This window comes from Puma concolor, chromosome A3 (assembly GCF_028749965.1).
Source record: "Puma concolor isolate L17-30 chromosome A3, mPumCon1.1.hap2, whole genome shotgun sequence".
Lineage (NCBI taxonomy): Eukaryota > Metazoa > Chordata > Mammalia > Carnivora > Felidae > Puma > Puma concolor.
In genome coordinates, this window is record NC_141669.1 from 40,519,223 (window position 1) to 40,531,422 (window position 12,200).

The 12,200-nt window shown below is 48.7% G+C and overlaps 1 protein-coding gene across 2 annotated transcripts; it reads right to left on the bottom strand.

The window, feature by feature from the left end:
- Positions 1-7,262: 7,262 nt before the first annotated feature.
- LOC147582401 (antimicrobial peptide NK-lysin-like) lies at positions 7,263-11,636 on the bottom strand. Of its 2 annotated transcripts, none has more exons than XM_086700659.1 (5): positions 11,386-11,636; positions 10,751-10,854; positions 10,220-10,303; positions 8,882-9,050; positions 7,263-7,430 (listed from the first exon to the last, which is right to left on the bottom strand). In XM_086700659.1, exons 1-5 carry the CDS (start codon positions 11,435-11,437, stop codon positions 7,423-7,425), a joined length of 417 nt encoding a protein of 138 aa, XP_086556785.1. In that variant the 5' UTR covers positions 11,438-11,636; the 3' UTR covers positions 7,263-7,422. The 2 variants fall into 2 exon arrangements, with proteins under 2 accessions (XP_086556785.1, XP_086556786.1); XM_086700660.1 differs by having other exon boundaries at positions 10,220-10,300; positions 11,386-11,635.
- Between the last annotated feature and the right edge of the window lie 564 nt (positions 11,637-12,200).

Below are 12,200 nucleotides of genomic sequence, written 5' to 3' on the forward strand. Positions count from 1 at the left end.
AAAATGAAGAAAAACACCTGGCAGAACAATATTGCCTATGAATAAGGATGCATTAATCCTCTACAGAATTTTAGCAAACTGAATCCAGTAAGACATAAAAACTCTGTACTATGACCAACGAATTAGACTTTATCTGGGATACAAGGGGATTTAACATCAATTCCTATAATTCACCATATCAATACAAAAACAAACAAACAACAACACCCCAGGGGCACCTGGGTGGCTCAGTTGGTTTAGCGCCAACTTCGGCTCAGGTCATGATCTCACGGTTCATGGGTTCAATCCCCATGTTGGACTCCGCACTGAGAGCTCAGAGACGGGAGCCTGCTTCAGATTCTGTGTCTCCCTCTCTCTCTCTCTCTGCCCCTCCCCTGCTTATGCACACATTCTCTCTCTCTCTCTCTCTCTCTTTCTCAAAATAAATAAATAAAACATTTAAAAAAAATACAACAAACAAGAAAAACCATATGATCCTTTCAATGAATACAGAAACATCATTTGACAAAATTCAATATCCCTTCACATGAAAACACACTAGTGGAATAGATGAGATTTTCTGCAACATGGTACATGACATCTATAAAATTCCCCCAGCTGACATCATACTTCATGATGAAAGCCCAAATACTTTCCCCCAAAGACCAGGAAGAAAACAAGGATGTCTGCTCTTGGAACATCTATTCAATATTGCACTGACGATGTTTCCCAGGAAAATTAAGTTAGAAAATATGAAAAAAAATCCATCCAGATTAGAAAGGACGATTTACAGCTATTTCTATTAGCAGACAATATCATCCTGTACTTAGAAAATACTAAGGAATTCAACAAGAATGACAACAGAAGAAAACAGAATGTGTAGATGCCACAGATCTCCATTTTCAAAGTGATTCAGACTGTCCAACACCAAATTTTGCTGGATTAAAATTAATCTGTGGTAGGAACTAGGCCTCTAACTATATTTTATGTGAGTAAAGATGATCAATCTTAGTTGGAGACTGTTTTTGTGTAATTATTGTAAAATCTCTGTAAAAGCATGCTAACAGGCTTCACTTAAAAAGCATCATAACCTTGGAGACCCTGGGTGGCTCAGCTGGTTTAGCATCTGACTCTTAGTTTTGGCTCAGGTCACGATCTCACCATTGGTGGGATTGAGCCCCATGTCCAGCTCTGTGCTGACAGCTAAGAACCTGCTTGGGATTCTCTCTCTTTCTCTCTGCCCCTCCTCTGCATGTGCTCACTTGCTCTCTCTCGCTCTCTCGCTCTCTCTCTCTCAAAATAAATACATAAAATATCTTTAAAACTCTTTAAAAATCTTTAAAAAACAAAAAAAGCATCATAGGGCACCTGGGCACCTCAGTTGGTTAAGCATCTGACTTTGGCCCAGGTGATGATCTCACGGTTTGTGAGTTCGAGCCCCACACTGGGCTCTGTACTGACAGCTCAGAGCCTATAGCCTGCTTCTGATGATGTGTCTCCCTCTCTCTCTGCCCCTCACTCACTCATGCTCCATCTCTCTCTCTCAAAAATAAATAAACATTTTAAAAAAGTATAACCTTTCTACTCATATGGAAACCTAATATGTGGACCACTTTTGAGAAAATGCTTCCTGCTAACCATCTTCTGCAGACCATATGAAGAAAGTGCTCATAAAAGGAGTTTAAGGGGCACCTGGATAGCTCAGTCGGTTAGGCATCTGACTTCAGCTCAGGTCATGATCTCACCGCTCATGAGTTCGAGGCCCATGTCGGGCTCTGTGTTGACAGCTCAGAGCCTGGAGCCTACTTCTGATTCTGTGTCTCCCTTTCTCTCTGTCTGCCCTCTGCTCACACTCTGTCTCTCTCCCTTTCAAAAATAAATGTTAAAAAAAAATTTTTTTTTAAATAGAAATTTAAGCATCTTCAAAAAATGGTGCTGGGAAAGCCGAATAGACCCATGGAGAAGAATGAAGGTAGAATCTTACTTTCCACCGTATACAAAAGTCATGAGAAATGAATTAAAGATCTACGTTGAAGCCCACAAGTAAAAAACCCCTAAAAGAAAACATAAAAGATGCATGCCTTTGGATTTGGCAATGATTTCTTAGATATGACACCAAGAAATGCAACAAGGGCAAAATAAATAGTGTTTTGTCAACTTAAGTATTTTATGCATCAAATGGCACAATTGACTAGGTGCAAAGGCAGTTTATGGAATGGGAGAAAATATTTGCAAATCATTCTCAAATAATGAGCTAATAGCCAGAATATACAAAAAACTGTTAAAACTCAACAACGTGGAGCGCCTGGGTGGCTCAGTCGGTTGAGCGGCCAACTTCAGCTCAGGTCATGATCTCGCGGTCCGTGAGTTTGAGCCCTGCGTCGGGCTCTGTGCTGACTGCTCAGAGCCTGGAGCCTGTTTCGGATTCTGTGTCTCCCTCTCTCTGACCCTCCCCTGTTCATGCTCTGTCTCTCTCTGTCTCAAAAACAAATAAACGTTTAAAAAAAATTAAAAATAAAATAAAATAAAATAAAACTCAACAACAAACATCAAATCACTCAATTTAAAAGTGTGAAAACGACTTTGAGTAGACACCCTCCCCACAAGACACACCAATGGCTAACAAACATACAAAAAATGCTCAACATCAATAATCCTTAAGGAAATGCAAGTTGACACCACAATGAGATAGCTGTTCAAATTGCTGTTATCAAAAAATAGAAAATTACAAATGTTGGTGAAGATGTGGAGAAAGCATGCACTGTTGTAAAATTGTAAAACCGCTGTGCAAAGCAATAGGGTGGTTCCTCAAAAAATTAAAAGTAACACTACCATATGAGTCAGAAATCCCACGTGTGGTATTTAATGAAAGAATTGAAAGCAGGATCAGGAAGAGATCTGTGCATTCCCGTGTTCATAGCAGCACTATTCACAATACCCAAGAGGTGAGAGGAACCAGGTGTCCATGGACAGGTGAACGGATAGACAAAATGTGATACACACACACACACACACACACACACACACACACACCCATATATTATTCAACCTTAAAAAGAAAAAATCATGTCAAATGCCATAACATGGATGAACATTGAGGACACTAGGATAAGTGAAAAGGCGAGTCACAAAAAGACAAATACTACATGATTCCATTTATACAAGGTGTCGAGACTCGTCAAATGCATAGAATAAAAGTAGAATGGTGGTTTCCAGGCTAGGACAGAGGGAGGGAAAAGGAGAGTTGTGGCTTAATAGTAAGTATGGACTTTCAATGTTGTGATATGAAAAAGTCCCAGATGTCTGCATCACAAGAGTGTGAATATACACAACACTGCTGCTTGTACATTTAAAAATTGAGAAGATGGTAAATTCTGTTATGAGTTTCTTACAGCAATGAAAAAATAGCGTTCCTGATAGAAGGAGGTGGTTCTCGTTGCACACAAGCGCTTCGCCTTGAGATAACCACCAACCTCCCTGTGCATTAGAACTTCCTTCTGCATCCTTCTCACCTCATCACACAGGAGGCCACAGGACAGGCTCTCAGGCAATGCCAGTTAATAAAATGAATAATTGTTGCTGCTTCTACACACAGAGGGGAGTTAGGGTACTAGGTAAATTTAATGTGCTATTACTAGTCGTTTGTAGATTGGCAGGTGCTTGAGGTAAGTGTCTTTCTTTCGTTTGTTTCCTATTCTGACACCAGGGTGTGACACACAGTAGGGACTTGTCCCGAGCTCTGAGGGAAGCCACTGGAAAGTGAGGAGATGTGGTTGTGGTTTGGAAAGAGCGTGGGGCTGCCCTGTCCAGAAGGGATTGGGGAGCCAAGGCAGAAGGAAGTCTGAAGACCACCCAGAGACAGAGGCAGAGCCTGGCCAGGGCGAAGGGGTCTGCACCAGGATGGGGCAATTCCAACTTCCCAGGAGGGAGTCATTTGCTCTAGCTTGGGTCAGGGGTCGACGTGGCCTGGAAGGAGGGATGTCACATGACACAAGCTTCCTGTCCTGGGCTGTTGGGTGGGTGACAGGGGAATGGTAGAGAACTGAGAAGGGCCTGGAGGTGAGCAGGTACCCCCAGTGGAGTCTGGATTATGAAACCAGTACACTCACGCTCCCTCCTGACAGGTTACAGGAGCTGGCTTGGCCTCTGTCCTTTACTAGCTTTTATCCCTAAGAGTGAGGCCACCTTCCCAAAGCTCCCACCTTTGGAAGTCTGTGCTGATGCTCCATGTGCCTTGGACCCCTCCGCTCCCACCTCAAGACGTTCCCTGCCTGTTCCCTCGGTTCTGTCCTGCACCATGGGCCTCTCCCCTCTCCCAGGGCCATTCTCATCCCTATGTAAACACCTTAAAGGCAGACCACACCTCTAATTTCGCATGGCCTCCAGCTCTGCCCCACTTCTCTCCAACTCTTGACATGAACCCCGTCATAAACCTGTCCATGCCTGCTGACGTCACATCCTTCACTCCCCCTCCACATGGGCATGATCTCCTCCTAGCACTGAAACCCTCTAAGGTCAGCGCGGCTCAAAGCCCCCAAAAGCCAGTGGCCAGCCCTCCATCTTCTACTGTCTTGACTCCCATCAGCACTGGACGTGGTCAGCCATTCCTCGTTCCTGGGCTGTTCTGTTCTCTTGGCTCCTTGGCCCCTTGTCTGGTGTTCCTCCTGTCCCGCTGGCTCCTCCCTCCCGATCTCCTTGAGGGCTCCTCCTCCCCCCACCCCCCCACAACCAGGCCTCCACGTGTTGACTAGTCCCTTCTGTCCTCAGACAGGAATGTTATCCTTCTGCACCTTCTCCCTGTCCATCACATCCAGTTCAAGGACTTCAAATGTGGCCTTGGCCCAGACACCCTCCCCTCTTGACACCTCCACCTGCATATGGAATAGACACACTTCTTCGGGTCAAAGCAGAGCTCTTCCTTATCCTCTCCAGATCCACCTGTCCAAATGTCTTTCCCAACAGCAAATGTCTCCGCCATCCACACGTTTGCTAAGGTCAAAGTCCTACAAGTCGTTTCTTTTCTTTTAAAATCGTGTCCAATGTAGAGAAAAGCTGTAACTCTACAACAGAGAGCTCCTTTTCATCTTAACCAGATTCCCCCACTGGTAACGTTTCACTACACGTATGCGGTGTGTGTCTCATCATAGTCTGCCTGTACGTACATATTACCATTTCTTCTAAACCATTTGCAGCAGATTGCCTTCATGATGCCCCCATGACCCCCTTAATTCTTCAGGGTGCATTGCCTCACAAGAAGGACACCGTCCTACAGAAGCTAGCACGACCATCAACACCAGGACACTAACATTGGCACAACAGTATCATCGCAGACTGCAAGGAATCTCATAGATTACCCCAATCATGTCCTTTGCAGGTCTAGGTGCACAGCGGGGTCATCTGTTTACAATTACATCAAGTATCTGCTTAGTCTCCTTTGATCTGGCACACTTTCTCCATCTTTCCTTCTCTTTCATGACCTTGGCATTTTTGTAGAGTACGGGCCCGCTACTTGGAGGAAGTCAGTTTGGGTTTGTCTGAGGTTTCCTTAAGATTTGTGCATTTTGGGCAGGAGGAGCAGAAAACATTCATCACCCCTTCTGCCAGCTTTCTCCACTATCAAGTTAACTAATCATGCAATTTAGGAAATAATGCCAACACACTAAATATTTGTGGAAACATAGATTGCAATTACATCTACATTTATCATTTGGCATTCTGCAGTAAGGTAACACTTTCCCTTTCCCCTCATTTAGTAATTTATTGTTTCTATCTACCTGAATTCATGGACTCTAGTTTACACAAGGGGTGAATCTACTGTTGTTTTTATTCATTTGAATATTCCAGTGGCCCCAGATCTCACCATTGAGAGTTTCTTTCAATAGCTTTTTTTATTGTAACCTGATGGATACACTATTTCTCTTTGTGATGGCCACGTCCATTTCCCTCTCCCAATCACTGTATCTTCCCAGATTCTCATGTCCATTCTCATCCAAGTGATTGGGTGTGAAAAACCCTGACTCGGCCCCTGGGGGTGACCTGACTTGGCTCATTCTAAGCTGTGTAGCTCATGCTCTTGGAACAGAGTGATGGGTTGCAAATGAGCACCTGACCCATTCATGCCAATGAAAACAGAGATGTTCTTATGGGCCTTCTGGAAAAGAAGCTTGCATTGTCTTCCAACGAAGGTACTGCAAAGAAGCTGCCAATGAACTCTCCCTTTTGATGACGTACTGTAAAATGTAAAGCTGGGACCAATGTGGCCATGGCTGTTGCCCAGAAGAAAGGTAACCTGAGATCAATCTCACTATACACAGGTGTGAAGACATGAGAGAATTGCAGAGAAAGAGAACTGGAGCTATTGTGGCACCACTCATTTCTGGATCATTCTGTGCCTGAAACTGTCTATGGACTGCTTAATAATTTGAACGAGTAAACTACCTTTTTTATTTAAACCAGAAAGACCTTAGGGGTGCCTGGATGTCTCAATCGGCAGAGCATCTGACTTCAGCTCAGGTCATGATCTCACAGTTCATGAGTTCAAGCCCTGCATCAGACTCAGTGCTGACAGCTCAGAGCCTAGGAGTCTGCTTCAGATTCTCTGTCTCCCTCTCTCTCTGCCCCTCCCCCAATCACACTTTGTCTCTCTCTCTCTTTCTCTCTCAAAAATAAGTAAACACTAAAAAACAAAAAACAAAAAACAAAAACAGAAACGGCTTGTATGACTGTCATGAGTTCGAGCCCCACATCAGTCTCTGTGCTGACAGTGAGGAGTCTGCTTGGGATTGTATCTCTCTCCCTCTCTCCGTTCCATCACTCCACATGCATGCTTGCTCTCTCTCTTGGAATAAACAAATAAACTTAAAAAAAATGAACTTTCATTGCTTGCAATCAAAAAAATCCTAGATAATACACTTCTCCCAAAACAGCAAAAGAAGGCTCCCTGCAGAGAGAGAGAAGCAGAGTGGGTTTCTGTTCCTTATGACCAAGAACACTATTACTTACAACCCTGCTACTCTTCCTCATGGTCTGAGAGCTTCTGGGGGTACATCCACTGTGTACCCCAGGCTCTCAGAGGACTGTGTGTCTCTCTAGTGACTGTTCATAAGTACTTCACGACTGTATGTGTAAGAGCTGCTAAGGTTGACTTGTTCACCACTAAATCCCTAGCCTCTGGAACAGAGTATGGGACACACAATAACCATTGATAGAACGAACGCATGAGTCACCCAAGCATGCCTCCGAGCCCCTCCCCTCAAGTCCACCAAAGGAAAACAAGCTGTGGCTAAAAGCTTGCATGACATTTATTCTCCCTCAGGGGAAGGCAATGAGAAGTTAGCTGAGAGACACTGGAGGGTCGGCTCTGGATCTGGGAGGGCAGAAGCAGGTGGTGGTTGTGGGCGACTCTGTGCTTCTCCCCAGGGTGGCATCAGAGACCCCAGAGGCTCAGAGACCTGGAGTGGAGACAAGAGCAGGGAAGTGGGCAGGGGTGTGTGTTGTCCGGGAGATATGGGGACTAGAGCCACCTGTCCCTACAGAGCACACCTGGAGTCACATCCTGGAATCCAGTCAGGGGTTTGTGTGGGTTGTGGGACTTCAGAGATGAAAACCGCAGACTCTGACCGCAGGAAATGGTGGGAACCTCAAAATATGAGGTGACCCCCGATCTGCCGGCATCAAGTCCCACAGCCTCAGTCAGGGCTACACGAGCTGCCAGAGCCAATCAGGGGCCCTTCCCGGCCCCTGTGCTGCAGCCGTGGCCTGATCTGCGGGCACAGCTGAGCAGCCCTGGAGGGAGAGACTGAGAGCCCTCCCTGCCAGCGGGGTTCCTGAGCTCAGCTCTCAGGTCCCTAGTGTCCTGGGCAAAGATGTGACCTGTCTGTCTGATGCCCAGGGATCCCATACTAGGCCGGGGGATGGGAGTTCAATCAGGGCTCTGATGTCTTTGAATATCCCAGTCTGAGGCCGCTTGCTTGGTCTTAACCTCTTTACACGTAATCATTTCATTCAATCCTCGTTGAAAATCAGAAATCCGGATTCCTATCCCTTCACAAGGAAGGAAACTCAAGCTCACAGAGGTTGAGCTACTTGCTCAAGTCCACAGCTGACCGGAGATGGGGACCTGATGGCACCCAGGATTGCCTGGGCTAAAACACCAAGCTCTTGGGTGCCTGGCTGGCTCAGTCAGTGGAGCAAGTGACTCAGCATCTGGGGGTTATGAGTTCAAGCCTAGTTTGGTGGAGAAAGTATTAAAAAAGCAAATAAAAAATTAAAGCCCAAACTCTTTTTTTTTTTAAATACCTGCTCTTTTTTTTTTTTTTTAACGTTTATTTATTTTTGAGACATAGAGAGACAGAGCATGAACAAGGGAGGGTCAGAGAGAGAGAGGGAGACACAGAATCTGAAACAGGCTACAGGTTCTGAGCTGTCAGCACAGAGCCCGACGCGGGGCTTGAACTCACAAACAGCGAGATCATGACCTGAGCCGAAGTCGGACACCGAACCGACTGAGCCACCCCGGCACCCCATCCTTTTTTTTTTTTTTAAGCAGACTTTGCATCCAATGCAGAACTTGAACTCATGAACCTGAGGTCAAGACCTGAGCTGAGATCAAGAGCCAGATGTTCAACCAAGTGAGTCACCCAGGTACCCAAAGCCCAACCTCTTAATGAGTATTTCTCAACCGTTTCCAACTACGGCCCACCTACCCATAGTCTCCAGACTTTCCACACAGTAGGGGGAAGTAACGTGTCACCACATGGAAGCTTGGAGGGACATATATGAGGTGCTTTGTGAAGCTCCCTATGACAGATGTATTTCCGTGTTTTTAAACATTGTTGCACATAGTTGGGAATGAGATCTGGGCCCTCCAGAAAGGGGTCACTGCAGTCACCTCTACACTCACCTACTTGACACTTGCACAGCCTCAATGTCACACAGATATCCTTGCGGGGTGGAGCATTCAGCATACTCTGGACGATGTCATTTACAAATTTGTTGATGGTGTTTTTGCAGATATTTTCCACCAAAGGAAATTGAGAGCACACCAGTTGCGCAGCCTTTTCAATGGTCATCTGCAGCAGCAACAGCACCATAACCAGATAGAGGAATCAGGTGAGCTCTGCTGGGGTCAGCCCCCCTGCAGACCCCAGCAGCTCTAGGCCCTGGGCACCCTGACCGCGGGCATGCTGGGAGGAGGGCCTGGTGCCAAGCGGCCACGGAGCAGAGGCTAGAGAGGCAGGGATCAGAACTCATGCCCAGGCACCAAGGCCCTGGCCCAAGCCTGGCCAGGAGGGGCTCTTGAGAGAAGGACAGTTGACCCTGTAGTGTCCCAGTCCCCTGTACATCATTATCCTGCCCCCCTGCCTTCTGTGTGGAGAACAGCGCCCACGGCTCCTAGACCCACAGGAAGGGTTCTGCCTGCCAAGCTTCCTGGGTCCCAGCCTGACGGGGCTCGTGCACAGAGCTGTGTGACGAAGGTTAGGAGGGGAAAGATCTCAGAGCCTTGGCAAATTCGATTTTGAACTATCTTCTCCCACCATCCAGTGGAGAAGGATAAAGCTGAGTTCCCAGGGCTGAGGGTGGGCCCTGCAGGGAGAGGGAGCTGAGCAGGATCAGGGAACAAAGCAGAGAGAGGGAGGGAGGGAGGGACGGAGGGAGGGAGGGAGGAAGGGAGGGGAAGCAGGGCTTCTTGGTAGTAACACATCCCTTGTTCAGCAGGTGCTCAGGGACAGGCATGGAGCTAAGCTCATCCACCCCTCAGCTCCTTTAAAGGGCTTCAATAACTTACAATGGGGGGGTTATGATCCATCCCATTAAACAGAAAAGAAAACTGAGGCTCAGAAAGCATTAAGGACTTGGCCAAGCCAGGCAGTTAGGAAGTGATAGCTCTGGGGCTGATTAGTCCTGACCCAGGCCCCCACTGGACCCAGACTCACAAAACTCTGCCATGGACATATGTGGAGGGGCCAAAGGGGAAAGATTCCTACCTTTTATGGGGTCAGGTTTCCTTTGACAATAGGATGGAAAACATGCACACTCTTCCTCCTACTTTCATTCTCCCACAGCTTCCCAACTTCAGGAGATTCTCTGAAGTCCCTCCCCAGATAAAGGAAGGAACCATGGATCCCTGCTGAGAAGGTCCAGCCCAACCAGGGTTCAGCCCCTCCTCAGCGTCTTGTCTGGAACCCCTACCATGGCCTTGACCAGCTGGCAGATGGCTCCTTAAACCACAGGAAATCACCTGAATCCGCCGCGGTCCCACGCAATTCTTCAGCCAACTAAGTATCATACGACAGATATCACAGGAGTTTAAAGTCAGGTTCTGCTGTCAGAAAATGAAGATCCCCAAAATGGTGTGTTAGATACCCCAAGAGCACTTGGTAGTGTCCTTGGTGTCTCCTAGGCTGGCAGAATCATCTAGGATCCTTCTGTTCTTTAGGGCCTAAAGCAGGCTGGCTGGCCCCTGCCCACCTTCCTGCTAGTCTTCGTGGGGCCGAGACACCCCAGAACCTTCCCCACACCCGCAGCACCTCACCCAGCCAGCACGTGCACCTCTTCTGTTCTCTGGTCAGTCCCCAGACCGCCCTCTGGGTAGGGCCCAGCCAGACCGAGGTAGACCCCCACCCAGGCACCACCCTGCACAAAACCAGCATCTTCAGCCCACAGCCCTGCCTCCCCTCCTCCCAAAAGGATGTGCAGCCCTGCCTGCTGCTCCCAGGACAGAGAGGATGAGGAGGGCCTGTGGTAGGTGAACAGGGAGCCAGCAGTGAACCTGGGGAGTCTCCTGGGCCAGCATCTGGAAGAACGGCTCATCCTGACACCTGTCAGCCATGTCCAGGTCATGGTCCTCAGGGGTCAGACCACAAAAGGTCAGCCCTGGGGAAGAAACAGCATCAACATCCCTCCACAAGAGGAAGGAGACAGAACGGTCAGATCTCCTGGCTGGTGGGGAGCCCAGGAGGTGGCCAGAGCACAGGACAGGAGCAGGGATCTGTGAGGGGTCCAGGGGACCAGTCCTCACACTCCGCCCTGGAGCTGCTCTGACCCAGTCTCTGTGCAACAGACATGCTCTCAATTCTTTCTGGAAACATTAGGAGATTATACCACCTCCACCATCACCATCCATGCAACTCCTTTCTGTCTTCCTGTATCTCTCTCTGTTCTCTCTCTCTCTCTCTCTCTCTCTCTCTCTCTCTCTCTCCGTCTCTCTCACACACACACACACACACACGGATGTGGAGCTGCTCTAAGAGAACACTACCCTCATCTCCTTTCAGAGGTCGTTCTTTCTCTCTTGCCTTCCCCCAGGAGTTCAAATCTGGTGGCCCAGCCCAACCCAGTCTCCAGACTGTCCCTACCCTCTGCTAAGAAGTAGCTGCCAGGATGTGCATGGGGGAATGTCCTTACCCGGGGTGGCCAGGAGCACTGAGGCAAGGAGCAGGAGGGCCCAGGAGGTCATGGTGGGGCAGCTGCTGAAGCACCCTTCACACCCCGCTTTATGTGGCTGGCCGCCTCGCAATCTGACCTTGCCAGGTCCTGCTCCTCTTATAGGCCTTGTCCCCGTGTCACTGGCTTTACCACAAACACAGACACCAGTTTGTGGAGAAGTGGGGGGAGGAGTGCTTCCTCAGAGACTCCACGCTGTCTTCCACCTCCCCCGCCACACACACACACACACACACACACACACACACACTGCTAGAGCTTTCCCAGTGAGTGGGGGTGCTGGAGGGCAGCAGCTGCCATGATGCCCCCCACCCCCCTGCCCTCAGATGAGTTAGTGGACAGAGCAATCCCTGCACCTGAGGGCTCAGGTAGGCCCTTGGCCCTGGAGCTTCCCACCCCTTCCCCCTTCCCTCCCCTCCTCTCCCAGGGGTCTATGCTGGTGTCCCTCCACCAGCCACCTCCTGTATCCCTGCTCTCCCCCAACCATTTCAGCCAATGGAGCACCACCAGACCCCGCCACATATAGAGACAGGTCTCTCAGTATAGATGCAAACAGCTCCTCCCAGTGCCGCTGTCGGGCTTGGTGATCCCTGAGCATGGGCACCACAGACACCCTGGGTCCCCAGCCCCTCACCAGCCTCCTGGCCACCATCACGGAGGCAGGCTTTTCCCTCAGAGCGTGGTTCAGCCCAGCCGTCCCTCACCTGGTCCATAGGGAGAGACAACAGCCCGTGCAAAGGAAGTGAGCCCCGGACAGGGATCTAGTCCCAGTGCCC

Excerpts from the sequence above, each read along its gene's own strand:
- LOC147582401 (XM_086700659.1), bottom strand. The coding sequence starts at position 11,437 with ATGACCTCCTGGGCCCTCCTGCTCCTTGCCTCAGTGCTCCTGGCCACC. Across the intron at positions 10,855-11,385 it reads AGTGCTCCTGGCCACCCCGG|GGCTGACCTTTTGTGGTCTG; the intron begins GTAAGGACATTC and ends TTTCTTCCCCAG. Across the intron at positions 9,051-10,219 it reads TGGGACCGCGGCGGATTCAG|ATGACCATTGAAAAGGCTGC; the intron begins GTGATTTCCTGT and ends TTGCTGCTGCAG.